The 24,830-nt window shown below is 32.5% G+C and overlaps 1 protein-coding gene across 1 annotated transcript in view; it reads right to left on the bottom strand.

Annotated features, from left to right (window-relative positions):
- Window positions 1-23,566, bottom strand: part of LOC142356267 (protein FAM135A-like) — a 36,234-nt gene extending 12,668 nt beyond the window's left edge. Inside the window, exons 1-2 of the mRNA XM_075408212.1 lie at window positions 23,551-23,566; window positions 19,379-19,504 (exon numbers count right to left, since the gene is read on the bottom strand). Coding sequence (XP_075264327.1) covers window positions 19,379-19,497 — 119 coding nt within the window. The 5' untranslated portion in view covers window positions 19,498-19,504; window positions 23,551-23,566. The remainder of the gene's footprint in view (window positions 1-19,378; window positions 19,505-23,550) is intronic.
- Between the last annotated feature and the right edge of the window lie 1,264 nt (window positions 23,567-24,830).

Below are 24,830 nucleotides of genomic sequence, written 5' to 3' on the forward strand. Positions count from 1 at the left end.
ACCCAGTATAAAACTCATTAGTATCAGGATCTATCCAGTCTCTGTCATCTTTACAAACTATAACTATGGACCTTTGGTCTTGATCTTGATCTTGAACTTGATCTTGAACTTGATGTTGAACTTGATGTTGAACTTGATCTTGAACTTGATGTTGAACTTGATCTTGAACTTGATCTTGAACTTGATCATGGTCTAAGTATAACTTTAAGTATTGTCTAATAAAATATGTTTTACCCGTTCCAGTTCCACCATAAACAATAGTATGTAGTGGTGACTTTTCATATTCAAATCTAACTAGACTCCTATTCATAAATCCATCAAAGCTTTCTTCTAGTTTCGTATATTTACTTGGTCTTGAATCATATATTATATAACAAATTCCAATAATAATAATAAAAATAAAAACTCCACTACCTGTTTCCATTTTTATATAATAAATATAGATTTGATTTAGATTTAGACTTAGACTTATAATAAGACTTAGATTTAATAAATTTATTATATAAAAATGCTCATCCTAACTTTTGAGGAATTCAATAATAAATTTAAAATTGATAATAATGCTATGAGTGATATCAGAATAAAAGATATAGGTAAAGATATAAGTCTAACACCAATTGAGATTGTAATGAGAGATGATAAACCAGAAATGGTAAGTGAACTTAACTCTAACATTATTGTAAATCTACATCCAACTGAAGGTACACATTGGGTTTTAATTATATGAAGAGATGGTGGTCCGACATATTACTTTGATAGTTTTGGTGTAGAAACTCTACCTTTATTTTTAGAAGAATATGTTGATCTAGGCTCTAATGAGAGAATACAACAATATGATGAATCTTATTGTGGGGCTTATTGTTTATATATGATCTATCTTATTGATAGAGGATTTAGAATTAAAAGTGCTTTGAATATTCTAGTTAATCAATGTAAATATCCAGGAATATATAATGAGTGTTTTTGTTTAAGTTGTAGTAGAGGTGGTGATAAAGATAAGGATAATGTTAATGATATTGTTAATGATATACGAAGTAGCTTTGCTAATAATGATAATGATAATGTTAATGTTAATGATAATGATAATGTTAATGATAAGGATAATGTCATTGATAATGATAATGATAATGATCTATGAAGTAGCTTTGCTAATAATGATAATGATAATGATAATTTTATATATCTATTTGATGAAAAATATCAAAGGAGTAAATCTAATAGGAATAGCAATAGTAATAGCATTAGTAATAGTCCTACTAATAATATCCGTGAAGCGGTTTCGCCGATATCTGTAAACATAAATGATGATCTATATTTATGGTTAAATGATGATGATATAATTACTGAAGCCGCATTCCCAGATAACTTTAGATGTATAATATCTGGTCCTAGTGAAGGTGGTAAGACATTCTTATTGAAAAAACTAATTCTAGCTAGTATATACTTTGATAAGCTATACATCATTGGACCTACTGGTGATCAGTACCATGGTATAGAAAGAATAAACCCAAAAGCAGATGTTGAATTTATTAAAGATATAAAAGATTTACCATCTCATGATAAACTACCCAAAGACTTAAAGAAACTAATGATATTTGATGATGTTAGAGCCAAAGAACCAGTTATTAATGAATACTTTTGTAGAGGTAGACATAATAACTGTAATATGATATATCTTAATCAAAACCTGTTCTCTCTGGATAGGCAGAGTGTTAGAGAGAACTGTAATCTATTTATTTTATTTGAACAGAGAGGTAAAGTCCTCATATCTATATATCAAGATTTCTTTAATAATGTTGAACTTAGTTATAATGATTTTGCTAATATATGTAATAAGGTATGGAAAGAGCCTTATAATTATATTGTCATTGATATAACTAAAAATAAAAATATTAATGGTAAACTAAGAATTAATTGGGATCGGAGAGTTTTGTAGTTTAGTTTAAGTTTAAGTATCAGGGAACCTGCTTCGCAGGTAAGTGTAAGTCTAAGTACAAGTCTAAGTATAATTATCGGGAACCTGCTTCGCAGATAAGTATAAGTATCGAGAACCTGCTTCGCAGATAAGTATAAGTATAAGTATCAGGGAACCTGCTTCACAGATAAGTCTAAGTGTAAGTATAAGTATAAGTCTAAATCAAATGTAAAGTAAAACTTAATACATCACCATTAAAGTCTATAGGTCTTCCATGTTCATCTTTAATATGAAATTCTATATATTCTATTCTATCTTTAGTTACATTTTGATACTAAGATTTTGATTTAAGATATTAGTTGGTATAATATTTATCAAGTAACCTGGTGGTTCAGTTAGATTAAAAGTATATAGTATGTCTGTATCTTTACCATTATCTTTAGCTCCAGATATCACATTACAATGAATGTTAATAGTACTAAAACCCATAATATCAATAATTTTCTGAGATTTATATCTACCTTTTTTATAAATTCTTTTTCTAAATCCTAGTAATGAGGCTAGTGAGTTTTCTATATCAAAGCTGAGTGCTCCTTGTTTTATTTCCATTAAACATTTCATCGTATTCTTATCAGGTTCTATTATAACATTACCATCAGTTTCTTCTTTTATTAATTCTGCTATGTCAGTTAACTCATATGCTCCCGGTGTAACAGTTGAATATAGCAACGGGATTCCTTTATAATTATAATTAAGTATAGATGTAATGCTTGGGCTTGAGGTAGAGATAGGATTAAGGTTAGGGTCAGAGCTAAGAGCCCGAGGTAAAGCTTCATCATCTTCTATAACAGTACTAGCATATAAGAATTGATTGTTTCTCCTATTCACATTAAACACTGAATTATAAACAGATAATCTAATTAAAACTAATTTTGTTGTATTAAGTATAGGTTCACTAAAGTTAAACTTTTCTGTTGGTTTTATCATTCTAAAGTTAAGTGTACACTCTTCTTTAGTTTTAGTTAAAGCTTCATGTATATTTTGTAGTTCATATAAAATCAAGTTGTCTGTCATTTTTAATCTAATAAAAATGGATTTTAATTTGGAGACAACTTATGGTTATAATAATGATATTCATAAAAGTAAGATTATAAAATATAAACCTAATAATCTAGCAACAATGAATACGGTTAATACCAATATTAATATCATACTCAATAGAGAAGAGAATCACTTAAATTTGCGTGATTCATATCTAGAGATAGAGTTTGTTGTATCAGATGATGCTGGTGGTGTATTTGCTATTGATGCTAATATCAGATTAATTAATTATGGTATGATGGCATTGTTCAGTTCAGTTAAACTTGAAACTAGTGGTGGTAGGACTATTGAATATATAGATCATTGTCATCCTAATCTATTGATGTATAAGTTATTAACTAGTGCTGGTGATGAATATGAGAGTGGTTTTGTTAGAATTCAGGGCAATAGAGATAGTCAACTTAAAGGTGACCATATTGCTGCACAACGAGGACATATGTATATGATGGTTAAGATGAGTGATCTATTTGGTTTTTTAAATGATTTAGAAAAGATTATATATGGTTTAGGATTTAAACTAATATTAAAAAGGAATAATAATGATAGAGCTCTATATAGAGTTAATGCTAATCCTGGTGCAGTTGCTAATGATGGTAATATAGAAATTAGAGATATATCATGGCGTGTGCCTAGTATTGATCCTAGTAATGATAATAGAATTATTGTGCAGAAAGGATTAAATAAAAAGAATAAAGTAGACTTTAGTTATTATGAAAGAAAGACATTTTATAAGAATGTACCCAATGCTACTAACTTCTTGTTTGATCTTGGTATGGAAAGTGGTATGGAAAGACCACATAATATAATAGTTGGTTTTGAAAATAATAATGTTAATGAACAAACTCATGATGCAAGTACATTTGATGTAATGAATGTTACTGAATGTTATTGTAAGATTGGTAGTGAGTTTTATCCCGAGGATAGAATGAATATTAATTATGGAACCAATAATTATAATGAGGCTTTTAAAGAGATTGTTAGCTTTAATAAAGATTATAATGGGCTACCACATAATATAAAACCATATATAAATCATAGAACATTCAAAAGTAGTTATAGAATATATGTATTCGATACTAGATATCAAAGGGATCATATAGGTCCACAACCAACACAACTTAAATTTAAATTTAGTGCTGCAGTTGCAGATGTTATATGTCATGCATTAGTATTAACTAGAAAGGTTATTAGTGTGAATAGTGATGGTGATTAGATGGTAGACATAATATCATAGATACAATTTAAGTCATAGATATAATTTAAGTCACAGATATAATTTAAGTCATAGATATAACTCTAGCGATAATTATAATTTTAGATATAACTCTAGCGATAATTATAATTTTCGATATAACTCTAGCGATAATTTATAATTATAGTATAATATAGTTATTGTTATAATTATATACTTATACTTATACATAACCATATACTTATACTTATATTTATAGCTAGTCAGCTCTAATTGTTACTCTTGTTACTCTTGTTAACACCCAACTATTTCTTATTAGTATTAACAAAACCTTTAGCATAAATAATGTCTAATTTCTTTTTATTCTCTAGAGCCAAGCCTCTAGCTTCAAGCTTAACCTTGGGCTTGGGCTTAACCATAGGCTTAGGCTCAGTCTTCGAGCTTCGCTCGCGGGTGGAGCCCGTAGGCTTAGGCTTAATAACAACAAGGATTATAATTTTTAACTTCCATTATTTTTTATATATAGAAATGAGTCTTTTAAATAAGTTCAAAACTAATTCATATTGTGTTGGAGGTAGACATTATAGTGGTACTGTTAATATAAGAGGAGCTATTACTTCAAAAGGAACTAAGATGTTAAAGGGTAATTGTGTTAAGTGTAAGAGAAATAAGTCAATGACTGTTAGTGATGCAACAATAGAAGCAGAGGGATTGAAAGATTTCTTTAAAAGTGTTGGTAGGGCTACAGTTAACTTTGGAAAGAAAGTAGCTAATAATCCAGTAAGAGCATTAGAAATGGCAAGTAAAATAGGAAGTGCAGCTGCATCTAGAAACCCTAGAGCTGCTTTATCAGCCACACCTGATTTAATTAAATTTGCAACTACTGGTGAAGGTATAAAAGTAGTACAAAAAGGAAGAGGGTTATACTTAGGTACAAAGAAAAGATAATTATTAGATTATAATTATGATTATATTATATTATGTTTATGATTATGATTATATTATAATTATATTATGTTTATGATTATGATTATAACTAAGATTATGATTATATATTTATCGATAAATATTAATACTAATATTAATATTTATCGATAAATATTAATACTAATATTATTATTACTAAAAACATTGTTATTACTAAGCACTAATATCTTTAATCTGAAAAAATACTCAGCTTGTTTTTCTTATTCTTCTTATAATCCTCATATAACTTAACAAATTCATTATACTCATCATTATCTATTTTACTATCATTCACTGATTTAGTATATAGTTTATTAAACTTATCACTAAACTGTTTACTTAAAATATACATTTGTGAATACTTTATAATTTTATTTCTAATTTTAGTATTAATTGTTTTGACAATGAACCACAAACAGTTGCTGTAGCAAAAGCTGTTGGTATAGAATAAGCTAATCCTATACCTGTTAATGAAACTGATGTTGTTGTTGCAGTTGTTGCTATTGATGATAATACTATTTCTGTTATCTCAGCTATGTTAATATAATTCTTATATCTACTTAACTTTTTATTATAGTTATTAGTTTCAGTTTCATAATAATTTCTAATATCTTTTATAATGTTAATATTGTTGTTAAATTTATTATTAGCTTGAATCTTTCTGATACTAGCTCGTTTATCAATCTTTCTGATACTGATGACAAATCTGTATATAGTAATCTCTCACTCGGTGCTGTTGGATTGGTCATTGCTTTGCTTATTTTCATTAGTAAAAATTCTTTCTATTACTTTCATTATATCTTCTTGATTAAAACTATAATGCATCTCAAGTCTGTCTTTCTCTTTATTATCAAGTAACTTACTTTCTAAAAGTATAGCAATTATATATTGTACTATAACACCTCTATGAGATTTATTGTATTCTTTCATTTCTCTCAGACCGTTAGTAAACATTTCATCTAAGTGTATGTTAGTTAAATTCTGATTAAACTTATTATTATCAAATTCTTGCTTTAATTGGTTATATTTAGAGATAGTATCTGCAGCAACTTTATTACAAAACTTAACAGTATTTCTGACTTCATTTGTTGATTCAATAAACTCATTAATTAGTTCTTCATTAACTTGTGTTTCATTTAGTTGTAATGTTTTAGTTGTAACTTTATCAAAGTCACCCTTTCTTAGTTCAGTTATGTTTCTACTTAAAATGTCTATTTTATTAGAAGAGGATAATAAGTTATTGTCACAATACTCTTTATTAACAACATCTTTTTCATCTCTAGGAGGATGAACATTTGTAATTTTATAGGTATCCTTCATATCAATATTACCATTATCTTCTAGGAATAACCCACGAGCCTTACTTAGTGTTAAGTTGTTTGTTGATGTTGATTTATGTTTAGCTTGATTGAATCTATTTCTTGTCATCTTTGTATTTGTTTACATATAATTAGAATAATAATTAGTCTTGTAATTAGACTTATAATTAGTCTTACAATTAGACTTAGACTTAGAATTATAATTAGACTTAGGACCGCAGGTCAATATTTAATGATTCCAAAACCTTATTATTAGATTCAAAATCAAACTCGGATTTCAATAGTTCCTGTTCATAATATTTGCCTTCTATTATCTCTCCATAATATCTTCTATTTTATATGTTGGTGGATGTGTTTTTAGAACTTCATTCACTTTAAACAATTCTCTATTCCAATTAGAAGTGTAACCTTTAGAGAAGATATTACGTTTATCTACATTTCTAACATAATCACCAACTTTAAATTTCGGTATTGCTTTGGTAGAATTAACATAGTATTTAACTTTATCAGGATTATTAGAAGCATCAACTGGTGTCATATTAATTGTTGAGTGAATGTTATTGTTATATGTTACAACAGCATCATTTAATATATTTACCCAATTACCATCGCCATTGATGAACATAGGTTTATTTATTATGTGTAATAATGTTCTATTGAATCTCTCCATGAATACAGCCTTTAAATCACTATAAGTAGAATATAGCTCTATCCCTGAAGCGGCTTTGCCGGTTCCATATTCTTTAGGTAAAGATTTAAATGTTTTAATGTAAAACTCACTACCTCTATCTACCCATAACTTTTCTGGTTTTCTAGGTTCAGAGCCACCTTGTGGATGTTCACTTAATACTAATTTAAAACCATTAGTTATAGATAAACCAGATTCATTCTTTAAAGGAATAGCCCATGCATATTTTGTGAATATATCTATAACTGTTAAAATAAACTTATAATTATTGTTGTATTTACTTAGAGATGACTTATCAATTAAATCAGCTGACCATGTTTCATCTTTATATAATGGTATTATTCTTCGTCTTCTAAACTTTGTTATTCGAGGACTGAATACTTCTTTAGCTAGTTGTTGTTGTTGTTGTTTTTCTATCGTTTTATTTATGGACATAGTCATCTGTGAAGCTAGTAACTGAAAACAAGTAACTGAAAACATGATACCGCAAAGTTTCATATTAAAAAACATTTGACAACGTTGAAAAACGGCCGAAATTCTCAGCATGTTCAAAAACTGGCACGCTTCAAAAAACTGACAGGTCTATATTTTCTTATGAAAACAAAGCCACCAAATTGCCGGAAAAAGCCACGGTTGACGCGCTTGATGCAGATGGGGATTGAAACAGCAAAAGAAAAGGAGAGAAAGTGTCCGAATTTCTTTTCAGTGTCAAAAATTGTTTTAATTCGGCATGCAGTTTCAGTTCGATTCTAAAACTTTACTTAATTCAGCATCTAAACTGGAAGCTAATAAACTTAATACCAATGTCAGCTAGCAAACACTCTAATGAACTTTGAAAACCTAATTGTCAATGACTTAATGACTGGGCTTTATCGGTTTATCCCGTCTCTTTCGATTTTGCTCTTTTGACCTTGACTGTATTCACTATGTTGCGTATTTCATTGAATGAATGGATTTAAAAACTATTCAGTTGGAGCAGTGGGTGCGGTAAGTCAGAAGTCAAAGGTGAAAGTCGTGACTTATGTAAAACTAAAAACGTGATTAAAAGGTAAAGCGAATTAGAAAAAGGAGAGCGCCTAAATAATAGCCGTTTGAAAAGCTGGCGGCGGCTATTCAAAACAGCAACAATTTGTGGTCAAAAACTTCAAAGATGATCTTTTAACCAAATTGCCGGAAAAAGCCGCGGTTGACGCGCTTGATGCAGATGGGGATTGAAACAGCAAAAGAAAAGGAGAGAAAGTGTCCGAATTTCTTTTCAGTGTCAAAAATTGTTTTAATTTGGCATGCAGTTTCAGTTCGATTCTAAAACTTTACTTAATTCAGCATCTAAACTGGAAGCTAATAAACTTAATACCAATGTCAGCTAGCAAACACTCTAATGAACTTTGATAACCCAATGTTCAATGACTTAATGACCGGACTTTATTGCTTAATCCCGTTTCTTTTGATTTTGCTCCTCTAATTTTGTGACAGTATTCACCAGATTGCGTATTTCAGTGCGTGTATTTAAGTTCCATTCAGTTACAACAGTGAGTGCGGTAAATCAGAAGTCAAGCATGGAAATCGTGACTTATGTAAAATGAAAAAGGTGATCAAAAGGTAAAGCCAATTAAAAAAGAGAGCGCCTAAATAATAGACGTTGAAAGGCTGCCGGCGGCTAAACAAATCATGATACTAGGCTTAAAAACATAAAAAATAGAAAATTATGTAGAAAAACAAATAAGTTTCATTATTTAGCATTCTATCCCCAGAAAAAACCTTGCCATCATCCAGTACAGATAGAAAACAATTGCAAGGATTTGAAACATAGAAATAATTTGCAAAACAATCTGAAAACAATTTTTAATATAAGATTTTTCACTGTATTTCAAAGACTCAAGAGTTTTGATTATTAAGAAAACAAACTCCCTGAAGGCGGAAACAAAATTACAATATAAAATCGAAATAAAAAACACAATATCTGAGAAAAATTGAACAAAGATCGCCAAAATCCGATTAGCATTTGTACAATTTCAAAAAAAAAAAATTTCCACGGTAGGAAGAGGCTTTAAATGTATGAAACATCAAGAAGAAGTTGCCATATGCACTGAGTGTTGAAAAAATCCTCTTAAAGATCCAAAAATGAAGAAATGTATATAACAAAAGGCAAAAATCAACTAAAATTTGAGAAATTAGTGACCAATTAACATTTGAAACGCATTGTTAGGCTCTCAGAAACACTGTGGGTACACAAAAGCACAGCATCGACTGAAAATCATTTCCACAAAACCAAACTATAAACAAATATAATGCGTAAATTGGACAAAAAAGGCTAAAAACGGTTATTCAAAACGCTCCATTCTGTCAAAAACACTTTTCAAAGTCGAAAAGTCATTCACTGAACGCAGCGCATCATCAAAACAAAAACATTTCTCGCTTAGCAAAAATCTGTTTATCATGACAGCTCTCACTTTCGCTTTCAGCTCAAAAGGCCGCATGAACAAAACTTACTACCTGTAAAAAAAAACAAAAAACAGTCGGAAGAATTCCGGAACCAAATCAAAGCGTCAGAAAATCACAAAAACCACATTGGCCGCAAAAACCGATAAATTTTGACTGTCAGCACTAACTTGTTACCTCCGCAGATTTGATCAAAGTTCACACCGCTGCCATAACGAGAAAGTTCCATTATTGACAATATTGGAAATGACATTATTGGAACAGGTTACAAGAAAAACCATCAGGACATCATTCAGTAACGGTACAAAAAATAAGCTGCATAGATTCAAAACATAGGACATAATTCTCCCTAAACATAATTGAAATCGTGATACCCCAAAGTTTCAATGTCGAAAAGCGACCAAAATTCTTAGGTTGGTCAGTACTGATACGCTAAGAAACTGGCAGGGTTAAATAGTGTATCAAATAAATCATATCAGCCTTTAAAAACGAGAATTTCACTATCAACTCTTTGCGCCAAAAGACACAATGTGATATCACAAAGCAGATATTGTTCATATAAATTGAATGTTTCTAGAAAACAGATACTAGAATTTAGGAATCACAAAAATTTTTTGTTCAATAACAATACAATCAAGACAAAACAAAAAAGACAAAAATCAGATATAAATCTTTTGCTTGAAATAACTTCCTCAAATTGAAATCTAACTATTGCGAAAACAGCATCACTAGAGAAATGCACAAAAACAACGAAATCATCCAAACTAAGAAAAAATAATTTAATAAAAAACCGAAATCTTTGACTTTTCGCAGAAAGTAATAGTTAGTTCAAACTTTCAAGCGGCATCAAAAACCTTCTCTCGCTAAGCAAAACTCTTCTTATAATGACAGCTCTTAATTTCGCTTTTAGGTTAAAATGCCGCCTGAAGTAAACCACTTCCCGTAAAAGAAAAACAGAAACAATTCACAGAAAACCATATTTGCAAAAAGTGAGAAAAGTTTTCATGGTGAAAAGATTTCTGCTTAGCGGGAAAAGTTTTTTAATCGTGCACTAAGCACGATTTAAAAACTTCTCTCCGGATGCAGAAATCTGTTCACCATGAAAACTTTTCTCACTTTTGGTTTTAGGTCAAAATGCCGAAAGAACAAAACTATTTCCTGTACAAAGCAAAAGAGACCGATAGAAAACCAATACTGCTCTTCGAGTCGAAAAAAAACCAAGAGAAGGCCGATAACAACCCCAGCCAGCTATTGCTCTTCGGCTATTAAAAGAACGCACGTTTCCAATAATTAATCCCAATTTCTTTCGAAAGCAATTAAATATTAAGCAAACTCAAAAAAATCAATTGTTTTCATAACCATAATTCATGGAAATTGGTGGCCTCTCAGTCTCAAAAACAAAAACCATTATTTGTCAAACGCACGATTCTATACACACAGATTTCTTTAAATCAAATTACCAGCAAGAAGTTGAGCCGAAAAAAAGGCTATAAACGGTTAAATTAACGCTCAATTCTCTCAAAACACAAGTCGAAAAGTCATTCACTGAACGCAACCCATTATCAAAAAACTTCTCTCGCTATGCAAAACTCTTTTTATAATTACAGCTCTTATTTTCGCTTTTTCTAAAGGCCGCATGAAGAAAACTACTTCCTGTAAAAAAAAAAACAAAAAAAAACAATTAACAAAAAACCATATTTGCAAAAAGTGAGAAAAGCTTTCATGGCAAAGAGATTTTTGCTCAGCGAGAGAAGTTTTTTAATCATGCGCAGAGCACGATTAGAACTTTTCTCTCACGATGCAGAAATCTGTTCACCAAAATACATTACTCCTATATATAAAACAAGGCAAGCTTTTTTATATACTTAATTTAAAACACCAAAGTACGCTAGCGGCAAAAGTCAAGCCATGTTAAGCTCCCGTAAATTTATTTTGGAAGAAAAATTTGAACACTGCAAGAAATGGCCAAAAACTGATACAAAATATTAAATATAAATACAATACAAAAACAGTAATCAGTTGGCAACTGATTAACTTTGTCGCTTTAAATATAATTGTGTCGCTTTAAATCACAATGAACGCGATGCAAAGCTAAACAATGACCAAAAATCAGATCGATATTATTCAAGAACAAGACCAAAGAGACAGAATATTATTCAAACGCAGAGAATGACATGACACACAAACCAAACCCTAAGAGTATTCGCAGAAAAAGAACTATAAACAAATATAATGCGTAAATTGGACAAAAAAGGCTAAAAACGGTTATTCAAAACGCTCCATTCTGTCAAAAACACTTTTCAAAGTCGAAAAGTCATTCACTGAACGCAGCGCATCATCAAAACAAAAACATTTCTCGCTTAGCAAAAATCTGTTTATCATGACAGCTCTCACTTTCGCTTTCAGCTCAAAAGGCCGCATGAACAAAACTACTACCTGTAAAAAAAAACAAAAAACAGTCGGAAGAATTCCGGAACCAAATCAAAGCGTCAGAAAATCACAAAAACCACATTGGCAGCAAAAACCGATAAATTTTGACTGTCAGCACTAACTTGTTACCTCCGCAGATTTGATCAAAGTTCACACCGCTGTCATAACGAGAAAGTTCAATTATTGACAATATTGGAAATGACATTATTGGAACAGGTTACAAGAAAAACCATCAGGACATCATTCAGTAACGGTACAAAAAATAAGCTGCATAGATTCAAAACATAGGACATAATTCTCCCTAAACATAATTGAAATCGTGATACCCCAAAGTTTCAATGTCGAAAAACGACCAAAATTCTTAGGTTGGTCAGTACTGATACGCTAAGAAACTGGCAGGGTTAAATAGTGTATCAAATAAATCATATCAGCCTTTAAAAACGACAATTTCACTATCAACTCTTTGCGCCAAAAGACACACTGTGATATCACAAAGCAGACATTGTTCATATAAATTGAATGTTTCTAGAAAACAGATACTAGAATTTAGGAATCACAAAAATTTTTTGTTCAATAACAATACAATCAAGACAAAACAAAAAAGATAAAAACCAGATATAAATCTTTTGCTTGAAATAACTTCCTCAAACTGAAATCTAACTATTGCGAAAACAGCATCACTAGAGAAATGCAAAAAAACAACGAAATCATCCAAAGTAAAAAAAATCGTTTAATAGAAAAACCGAAATCCTTGACTTTTCGCAGAAAGTAATAGTTAGTTCAAACTTTCAAGCGGCATCAAAAATCTTCTCTCGCTAAGCAAAACTCTTCTTATAATGACAGCTCTTAGTTTCGCTTTTAGGTTAAAATGCCGCCTGAAGAAAACCACTTCCCGTAAAAGAAAAACAGAAACAATTCACAGAAAATCATATTTGCAAAAAGTGAGAAAAGTTTTCATGATGAAAAGATTTCTGCTTAGCGAGAAAAGTTTTTTAATCGTGCACTACGCACGATTTAAAAACTTTTCTCCGGACGCAGAAATCTGTTCACCATGAAAACTTTTCTCACTTTTGGTTTTAGGTCAAAATGCCGAAATAACAAAACTATTTCCTGTACAAAGCAAAAAAGACCGATAGAAAACCAATACTGCTCTTCGAGTCGAAAAAAAATCCAAGAGAAGGCCGATAACAACTCCAGCCAGCTATTGCTCCGCGGCTATTAAAAGAACGCACGTTTACAATAATTAATCCCAATTTCTTTCGAAAGCAATTAAATATTAAGCAAACTCAAAAAAATCAATTGTTTTCATAACCATAATTCATGGAAATTGGTGGCCTCTCAGTCTCAAAAACAAAAACCATTATTTGTCAAACGCACGATTCTATACACACAGATTTCTTTAAATCAAATTACCAGCAATAAGTTGAGCCGAAAAAAGGCTATAAACGGTTAAATAAACGCTCAATTCTCTCAAAACACAAATCGAAAAGTCATTCACTGAACGCAACCCACTATCAAAAAATTTCTCTCGCTATGCAAAACTCTTTTTATAATGACAGCTCTTATTTTTCATGGTGACAGCTCTTATTTTTCATGGTGACGCTTTGAACCAAATCAAAGCGTCAGAAAATCACAAAAACCACATTGGCAGCAAAAACCGATAAATTTTGACTGTCAGCACTAACTTGTTACCTCCGCAGATTTGATCAAAGTTCACACCGCTGTCATAACGAGAAAGTTCCATTATTGACAATATTGGAAATGACATTATTGGAACAGGTTACAAGAAAAACCATCAGGACATCATTCAGTAACGGTACAAAAAATAAGCTGCATAGATTCAAAACATAGGACATAATTCTCCCTAAACATAATTGAAATCGTGATACCCCAAAGTTTCAATGTCGAAAAACGACCAAAATTCTTAGGTTGGTCAGTACTGATACGCTAAGAAACTGGCAGGGTTAAATAGTGTATCAAATAAATCATATCAGCCTTTAAAAACGAGAATTGCACTATCAACTCTTTGCGCCAAAAGACACACTGTGATATCACAAAGCAGACATTGTTCATATAAATTGAATGTTTCTAGAAAACAGATACTAGAATTTAGGAATCACAAAAATTTTTTGTTCAATAACAATACAATCAAGACAAAACAAAAAAGATAAAAACCAGATATAAATCTTTTGCTTGAAATAACTTCCTCAAACTGAAATCTAACTATTGCGAAAACAGCATCACTAGAGAAATGCAAAAAAAAACAACGAAATCATCCAAAGTAAAAAAAAATCGTTTAATAGAAAAACCGAAATCCTTGACTTTTCGCAGAAAGTAATAGTTAGTTCAAACTTTCAAGCGGCATCAAAACTCTTCTCTCGCTAAGCAAAACTCTTCTTATAATGACAGCTCTTAGTTTCGCTTTTAGGTTAAAATGCCGCCTGAAGAAAACCACTTCCCGTAAAAGAAAAACAGAAACAATTCACAGAAAATCATATTTGCAAAAAGTGAGAAAAGTTTTCATGGTGAAAAGATTTCTGCTTAGCGAGAAAAGTTTTTTAATCGTGCACTACGCACGATTTAAAAACTTCTCTCCGGATGCAGAAATCTGTTCACCATGAAAACTTTTCTCACTTTTGGTTTTAGGTCAAAATGCCGAAAGAACAAAACTATTTCCTGTACAAAGCAAAAAAGACCGATAGAAAACCAATACTGCTCTTCGAGTCGAAAAAAAATCCAAGAGAAGGCCGATAACAACTCCAGCCAGCTATTGCTCCGCGGCTATTAAAAGAACGCACGTTTACAATAATTAATCCCAATTTCTTTCGAAAGCAATTAAATATTAAGCAAACTCAAAAAAATCAATTGTTTTCATAACCATAATTCATGGAAAATGGTGGCCTCTCAGTCTCAAAAACAAAAACCATTATTTGTCAAACGCACGATTCTATACACACAGATTTCTTTAAATCAAATTACCAGCAAGAAGTTGAGCCGAAAAAAGGCTATAAACGGTTAAATAAACGCTCAATTCTCTCAAAACACAAATCGAAAAGTCATTCACTGAACGCAACCCATTATCAAAAAATTTCTCTCGCTATGCAAAACTCTTTTTATAATGACAGCTCTTATTTTCGCTTTTTCTAAAGGCCGCATGAAGAAAACTACTTCCTGTAAAAAAAAACAAAAAAACAATTAACAAAAAACCATATTTGCAAAAAGTGAGAAAAGCTTTCATGGCAAATAGATTTTTGCTCAGCGAGAGAAGTTTTTTAATCGTGCGCAGAGCACGATTAGAACTTTTCTCTCACGATGCAGAAATCTGTTCACCAAAATACATTACTCCTATATATAAAACAAGGCAAGTTTTTTTATACTTAATTTAAAACACCAAAATACGCTAGCGGCAAAAGTCAAGCCATGTTAGGCTCCCGTAAATTTATTTTGGAAGAAAAATTTGAACACTGCAAGAAATGGCCAAAAACTGATACAAAATATTGAAGAAAAATACAATACAAAAACAGTAATCAGTTGGCAACTGATTAACTTTGTCGCTTTAAATATAATTGTGTCGCTTTAAATCACAATGAACGCGATGCAAAACTAAACAATGACCAAAAATCAAATCGATATTATTCAAGAACAAGACTAAAGAGACAGAATATTATTCAAACGCAGAGAATGACATGACACACAAACCAAACCCTAAGAGTATTCGCAGAAAAAGAGTTGTTAAAAACTCGTAGAAGTGAAGCTAGCAAAACCTCAGTGATCTCAGGAGAACACCTACTCAGGAGAATGCTAGAAAGAAACATACAGGAATGTAGAGAATACATAAATTGTAAAAAAAAAATTTAAAAAAACAATCGCAATCGAAAAAATAAATCGGAAACACTAAAAATCAAAAAGAGAAAAAATAGAGGTAAAAACATGGATTATTTGTTATTAGGCTATCGCGGTCAGGAACATTGCATAGCTATCTTCCTGTAAGAAGTGAAAAGATCAATTGCGAAACAGTTAAAAATAATTTGATAAAAAAATGTTCAATATGGTAAAAACTTTCACTGAATTTCTGAAAGTTATCGCCAAAGCGAGCTCAATCAGCAACAAAACGGACCCTAAAACACAGATGGTGCACTAAAAGACTTTTTCATGGTAAATAAGCTCAAAGTAGAAACAAAAAACAAAGAAAAAAGTGTGCACAGTTTTATAAAACAAAAACACCTGACGTCAAAAAGAGGCATCCAATTCAGAACTTATCAAAAAGACGTTGGCATATTTACTAAATTGGTAAACAAAGTCCGGACAAAGAGCCAACAATTGACAAAAAAATGAGAAATATGGGCCAATTCTGCACTTGAAACGCATTATTAAGCTCTCAGAAACATTGCGGTATCGATTTCAGATGGTTGCAAATTCATGTCGCATCAATCAAAATTTACTTCTAAAAAACAAGTTACAAAAAAATGGGTCAAATGGAAGACAAAATGGCTAACAACTTTCATCTATATGCGCCAATCTCTCAAAAGCTCTTTTCAAAGTCAAAAAGTCATTTCTGAACGCAGCGCATGAAAAAAAACATAGCCAACAGATTGCCGGAATAGCTGCAAAAGAATAGACTTGGGAGCCGTGAAATACAGATAAACACATTTGGAAAAAAAAGTAACTGCGGCCAACTTTTATTCAAAGGGGGAGTACATTTGAGAACAATTTTGAGTGCAAAAACTTTTGACAATGCAGAGGTTCAAACTCCCAACACTTGTCGTAAGAACCGGCGGCATTAACCACTAGGCTACATATCGCTTGTACTCTCTTATATAAGAAATTATTTTGTTTTAGCAACAGACAAATTCTGAATGCACGCAATTTAGATTTAGGTCACGCGAAAATTAAGAAATCAAGCGTAAAGAAGTGACTGAAAACGTGAAGCGACAGAATGTTCTACAAAAAATGTAAAAAGAAAAAGAGCGTCAGACAACGAAACAAAAACGAAGCGTCAAAACTTCACAAAAACACCGTAAATGCAGCTGAAGTCATTACCTTTTGTATTAAACCATTAAATTATTACTTCCCCAGGTATGATACAAAAATTGATGAAACTTAAACCACTGTCATCAAGAGAAACCAAAATGCAGCAAAATTTTTATATTATTGAAAACGTTTGGTAACGTTTAAAAAGTCTGAAGTAATTAGGATGATCAAAGTACTGATAGGTTGAAAAAGCTGACGGTGCGATCAAATAAATCCTGATTGTCCTCAAATAAAGAATTATTCTAATCTCAAAAAGATCGCGAAAGCAAACGGCAGATAATAATCTTAGAAACTGACTGAAATTTTTCCAAAAATGCTCAAATTTTAGAAAAGCACTCTATTTAGATTTATAATCACTGTAACTAAGACAAAAAAACACATACTTCTTCCTTGTTGCATATATTTGAGACATAATTTTGTACTAATTCAAAAATTAAATTAATCACAGAAAATACATAAGCAACAGAATAAAATTCAAAGGCAAAAAAATGTTTAAAAACAATTCCAAGGCCCGAAGAAAATTGCAATAAATAATAACTGTAAATTTCGGAAAAAGATTTCAAGCAAACTCTCACCACTGCCTTATGTTTAATTAAATCAATTGCAAACCAAAGAAATGACGAAAATATAAAAAGCCGAAATCATTTAATTTTTTAACAACTGAAAAACAAAATAACGAATATAAATGTAGGTGCCAGGACACACTAAAAGAATGATACAAACTAAAAGTGAAGATTATGAACACAATGCAAATTAAAGAAATCAAGAAAAACGAATACATTTCATTGCTCAGCATTCGAGACACAGAAAAGACAACGAATCATCTAAGACAAAGATCCATCCTCCTGAACAGAACAAAAACAGAAAAAGCAGAATTCAAACATACGAAACATTGAAATATATTGCAAAAAAATTGCAAAAAAAAACAAATTTTTAAGACTGCATTGAAGCAAAAAATAAACTGTCTTTCAAAAACTTAACGCTAATAAATGATTAAATTTTTATTGAAACGAAATTAAAGTCCCCCATGTTGCATAAAAAGACTTTCTAGTAATTAAAATCAAAATACAGACAAAAAACAGAAAAATTGGAAAATAAAACTACCAAAATCGAATTAGCATATGCACAACTTTATAAAAACAAAATTACATCAAGATAGAAAGAGGCGTTGCGAGTGTGAATCAAATGGAAGATATCATATTGACTGATTTTTGACAAAAAGACGGCTAAAAGATCCAAAAATGAAGATATTATTAGAAAAAAGCCAGAAACTAACTAAAAATCAAGAGATATGTGCCGATTTTGAACTTCAAACGCATTTTCAGGCTCTGAAAAACACTGTGGTATCAATTTCCGAGGTTTCCATTTCAATATAGCATCAAATAAAAGTCATTTCTACAAAAAAACCAAATTACAAGCAAAAAAATTTACTTAGACGAAAAAACGGCTAAAAACGGTTATCTATATGTACCATTCAGTCAAAAACTACTTTTAAAAGTCAAAAAGTTTTTCACTAAACGCAGCGCATGATAAAACAACTTCTCTCGCTCAGAAAAAATTATTTCACACTGCAATTTCGCTTTTAGGTTAAAACGGCGTCTGAACAAAACTACTTCCTGTAAAAAAAAGAGAAAACTAATACTCCTCTTCGAGTCATAAAAAATCAAGAGCACCGCAAAAAAGATCCGCTTCAGCTTCGCAGCTATAAAAACTTCTCTCGCTCAGAAAAAGCTGGTTCACATGGCAATTTTACTCACTTTTACTATAAAGTCAAAACGCCGCCTGAACAAAGTACTTCCGGTAAAAAAAAGATCGATAAAGAACCAATACTCCTCTTCGAGTCGTAAAAAAAGGAGAGTGCCTGAATAATAGCCGCTGAGAGGCTGACGGCGGCTATTAAAAAACAAAAATGGAAGTCCAATGGCTGCAAATGCACCAAAACTCTTTCTGTTAGAAGTAATTGGAAACTCGTTTTCACTTCTTCCACTACTCCAGCGCGACCAAAAATTACTACTCAAATCTGACTTCTCAAAAAAGTGTGAACAGATCTGAACTCCGGAAGTGACTCCAAGTAAAAAGTCCTCTAAACCCCAAACAACCACACTCGAATTTTATATTTCCATGATTTCTATATTTCCGGTTCGATTTTGAACAAATTGATTTCTATATCTCTTGATTATACAAACTGTATGACCTCTAATTACAAACTCTAAATACTTCGACTGCTACAAAATCTTCACTTTCGGCTCTTTATAAAATGAAGATGTTCGGAAAATGAAGATCGGAGATCGTCTGACCTAATTTTGTGGTACACGATGCTGGACTGTTGTATGTGTTCGTCTACCTCGTGCACCAGTCTGTTTGTCAAACTCTCCAACATCTCATTCATAGTGTCATCCTCATTCGCACGAGACATCAGAAACCTAACAACAGACAACACAGAGAAATCATAAACATACATTCACATTTTGTTGAAATATGAGACAGTGATGTCCGAAAATACCACTAAAGTCTGAAAAAATCAAACACAACTTGTAGAAGTCAGAAAATCAAAAACAGTTAAAGCTATTTTAAACATTTGAATGCCAAAATCATTTCGAGCGCTGCTTTCAATACTGAAGTTCAATTTCATACATTACACTTCCAATCCTAAGAGAGCTGCTCAGAATGCCCTCAGGCCTTTTATCGACTGGTTTGCTCCACCTTTCAACTAATTTTACAGTGATTTTGATAGATTCCTAAAACAGCGATTGAGACAAAGGATGAAAAAAGGATGAAAATTGATAGCTGTACAAAAACATTTTTAAAGTGCAAACTATTTTAATTGGAGTTTGAAGATAGCATGCCCCTGTTTTTTCATGAGAAGATACGTAGAGGGATTGGCAACCTTAGCAAAAATTATAGCAAGCAGATTGTCAAAAAAACCCTTGATAGAACTCCTTGGCCTACATTGAAATTCAAAAAAGCAAAAAACAAGGATAGACAATTTGACCAATTGTTAATTTGAAGAATTCCAATGGTTAGAATTCTACTGTTGTTATTACGATACATGTAGGAAAAACTGGATGATGCTTAGTTAAAACTGGATGATTCAGATTAAAACCGCTAATCCCCAAAATTAAATTACAGAAGTTTTTGACACCCTTTAGAAGCACTCTATTGATCTTCAATTGGTAAACACTTTTAGTAAAAATTGAAGTTTATAAACTGAATGCACATCTAATTCTTTCTTGAGTAAGATAAGTCAAAAACAATTAATACAACCTAAAAGCAGACGCCAAAGAGTCAAAAACGACGCAAGAGTCATCGGCCGATAAAAATAAAACTACGATGAGATCAATCAAAGCCTCGCTATCGCTACGCAGTTATTAAAGACTAGACCTGGTAACTAAGACTAAAAAGAACAAAGTTCAAGCACGGGGCATCTAAAAGAAGGCTTTATGGGTTTACCCTGTTTTTCGTTAATTTTAGAATGTTCTGCCGAACAATTGCTGCTCAAAAACAATTTCAGCATAAAGAGAGAAGAGTAAAAGTAGCCCAGATAAGTCAAAAAATATTTCATGCAAAATTTCCAAAAAGCGGCAAAATGAGGTAAAGCGAAACATCTTTTGCTAGCGAAGCAAAAAAAACAGGACAAGTCTTGAACTACAATACAAATATTGAACTAACTAATCCTGTGAACAGCAACATTTTTTTCCAGCAACTTCAAACTATGGACAGTCAACAAAAGTCGAGTTGGGGAGGGGGTAGTAGTGTTGGGGAGGGTTCTGGGGGCAGACAAATTTTTAAGATTAAGACCGTAAAATTGTCTCCTTAAAACAGTTCTGGTGAATCGCATTCTTAGAGAATGGTAGACTTAAGGTTCTAAGAGAACTTTTTGCCTTCTAGGCGTTACCTGTTTATCAAATTTTTGTGGACGAAAAGTCAAATGGATCAGACAAAAAATCGGTCAACCAAAGGGTAGCATAAGAAGAGTATAAACTGATAAAAACAAACAAAACCCAAAGATTGCCGGAAAAAACACAATTGATTCCCAAACACCGATTGGGACCGAGGGAACAGAAAAAATGATAAACATTGATTGCTGTAAAAACATTTTTAGAGTGCAAACTAATTTGATTGTATTTTGTACCACTGCACACTCCTGTTCCTGAAACAGACGATGCAGGGGCTAATATAAATAAGTAAACACATTAGAGATGCTAAATACGACTCAAAACAACACAATTCAAGTAGCGGGCGTATAAATTGGGCTTTACGTGTTCATCCCGTTCTTTCTTTGACTTCGTTCAACGATGCTAATTTTTTTCACTTTAGACTGCTTAGCCGAGCAACTGCTGTTTAAAAACAAGTTCAGCACAACGAGCGCTCAATGAAACTAGCCTAGAGACGTCAAAAAGATTTCAAGCAAAATGTTGAAACAACTGTTAACTAAGGTAAAGCGAAAAACTTTTATTCGACGAAAAAAGAGCGCTGTAATAGCCAGCTGAGAAGATGAGGTCGGCTATTAAACAGCAAATAGTGTCAAAGTTGTGAACAACTACCTTTGAACTGGATCCTTCAAGAAGGAACGCCACATACAATCAAATCTCAAATTCATTATTATACCTTTAAAAAAAATGAAAAGAAACAATAGCAATAAATGGAAATGATTGAATTGATTCACTTATACCTCAATAGCAACTGATTGCAGTTCTCATTTGAGACCAAGGACAACAAAAATGGGGAAACAAACCGACAAACCCTCTCGGACCAATTGCTATTGAACGACAGGCGGGCAATTTAATTCAGAGTTGGCTGTAACCGACATTTTTAAGCCTGCAGAAAAAACCCGACAAAAGAGTTTTTCCAGCCCCCGACCTCTGGTGAAACTGGCCGAATCATCACCCACTTGGCTATCAGGGCCTTCCGATATCTTATCTTCAATCGCTTTTATTTTAACATCCCACTTTATATCTTATTAAGAGCAATTCAGGTCACGTCACGCAAAGCAAGAAGTCAAATATGAAAACATCATTCGAGAAATAAAATCAAAGGACAAAAATAGCTGTCATTGATTCCCATAAAATCGATTGCGATTGAAAGAACAGAAAATGGTGATAAAAACTGATTGTTGTATCAAAATATTTTTAAAGTGCAAAATATTTCGATTAGATTTTGTATTTATGCATACTCCTCTTTCCTAATGAGCGGATTCGAGGGCTAGTTATACCAAAAACATAAGAGATGTTAACTAAGACAGATAAGAACAAAGTTCAAGTACCAGCTATGTAAAATTGGGCTTTATGGGTTTATTCCGTTCTTACTTTGATTTCGTCCAACGATACTGACTTTGTTAATTTTATACTTTGCAAAGCAACTGCTGTTTAAGAGCACTTTGAGCAAAATGGGCAAGCAATTAAACCAGCCTAGAGACGTCAAAAAGATTTCAAGCGAAATGTTGAAGAAGCTGGGAACTAAGGTAAAGCGAATTAAACTTATTCGACGAAAAAAAAGGAGGGCTGTAATAGCCAGCTGAGAAGCTGAGGGCGGCTATAAAACAACAAATAGTGTCAAAGCCGTGAAAAACTACCTTTGAGCTAGATCCTTTAGAAAAGCAACACAACATACTTTCAAAACAAAAATTCATCATTAATCCTTTGAAAAATTGAGAAAAAATAGAAACCACAAGCTATAAGCGGAAATGATTAAATTGATTCACTTATACCTCAATAGCAACTGATTTTAGCTCTCATTTCTAAGACCAAGTATAACAAAATATAACAAAAGTACGAAACAAACCGACTAATTGCTCTCGGACCAATTGCTCTCGGATCCAAAGGCTCTCGAACGACAGTCCGGCAAGTTCATTCAGGGGTGGCTGTTCCCAAGACAATTTTTAAAGTCTGCAGAAAAAATCCGACCAAGGAGTGTTTCCAGGCCTCGACCTCCGGTTTAAATGGCCTAACCATCGCCCACTTGGCTATCAGGGCCTTGCGATATCTTATCTTCAATCACCTTTGTTTCAACAACTCACTTTATATCTAAATAAGAGCAGTTCAGGTCACGCAAAGCCAGAAGTCAAATGTGAGCACCTCATTCGAGAAATGAAATAAAAAAAAATGTCCTCGAACAAAAGTTTCAAGCAAACATTTTGCATAAAAAGGCACACGTTTACAGAAATTGGTTCAAACTTCCTTCGAGCAAAACAAAAAATCGAGCAAAAATTTGTAAAAAATCACCAACATCCTTTCACAAGTAGTGTAAAAATCACAAAAACGTTAATCGCCCAACCAGGAATTCAAGTAAACGCAAATAGGCGCAATTAAAACACACGTACCATCCCAATTGCGCCAAAGAGAAAAGTAACTAAAAACAGCGGTCAAATTGACGCAAAAAATTACTCGCAAAAACCTCAAGCACAATTTGTTCAAACACCGAATTCTCACCACAATGTTAAAAATAGTTTGAAATAAATCAGGATTCAAACCTCCTCGCTTTTTGCTGCCTTCATTACTCCACTGTGACTAAAATCACCACTGATTAAGATCTCGTGGGCTTCACCTCACATGGACTGCTCATCGACATCAGAAGTCAAATAGAAAATGTGAACCGATTAAAATTGGCGCACCAATACAATCTAAGTCCATTAATTGTTAGACAAATGGAAGAACCATAATAGGCAACTGAGACGATGAGGCCATTAAAAACTTAAGACTTTGGCAGATTGCCGTAAAATAGCCGCCATTGATTCCCATAAAACCGATTGTTATTGAAGGAACAGAAAAACAGTGATAAACATAACCGACTAAACGTCGGAAGAATTGCTCTTGAACGACTAGTGGGCGCTCTAATCAATTGCAGCCTGCTTTTGATTAGAGGGGGAGCCATTTAGCGGGAGCCTAAATGGGACTAAAAAGTTCAATAGTGGGCTTCAAATAACCACAATAGAGGTTAACATATACCACTATTAAGATTTAAAGTAAAAAATGACACCAGTTCCGGCGCACTTTTCATTTGACTTTTAGTCTTAACTTGCCGCCAATTGAGTTCAGCTGCTTGAAATTGCAATTGAGAGAGAATTTTAGATCACGCGAAAAGCAAAAAAGTCAAGGGCGTAAAAGTCACTCGGAAAGTCAAAATTGTCAAGCGAAAATTTCGCATAAAAAACATAGCCGGTAGAATACGGGAAACGACTCGAATCGTCGAGCAAAATAATCTCCACCCTACCTTGAACAAAATCAGAATATTCAAAAAAACACTAGAAACAACAAAAATAGCAATCCAATATAACATAACAAGCCTTAAAACTTTTCAGTTCAGGGGAGTGTGCAGGCGCTGGTTGGGGGGAGGGAGGGGGGTTGGTAGGTGGGGCAGGTAGGTGGTGGGGTGGGGGGGGGGGGGGGGGGGGGTGGGTACGTGGGGGGTGGTTTTTTTTCGGGGGCGAGGTAGGTAGTTAAATGGGATTAAATCTTCTCAAATTGACCTCTTTACCTTGAATTACAGGACTGTTACCAATTGCTATACTTTACAAAATAAGCTATTATTAAAGTCCAATGTTCGAAAAGAGAAGTCAACAATCAAAAACGGAGGTAAAAGCTCGAATAGAAAGAAGTCAAAATTCAAGTCATGAACAAACTTGCTTTCTGCTAAAAAACATAGCCGGTAGAATACCGGAAACGACTCGAATCGTCGTGCAAAATAATCTCTACACTAACTTGGACAAAATCAGAATATCGAAAAAAACACTAGAAATAACAAAAAGTGTAG

Source organism: Convolutriloba macropyga, unplaced genomic scaffold (assembly GCF_964194025.1).
Source record: "Convolutriloba macropyga unplaced genomic scaffold, txConMacr16.3 SCAFFOLD_1474, whole genome shotgun sequence".
Classification (NCBI taxonomy): Eukaryota; Metazoa; Xenacoelomorpha; order Acoela; family Convolutidae; genus Convolutriloba; species Convolutriloba macropyga.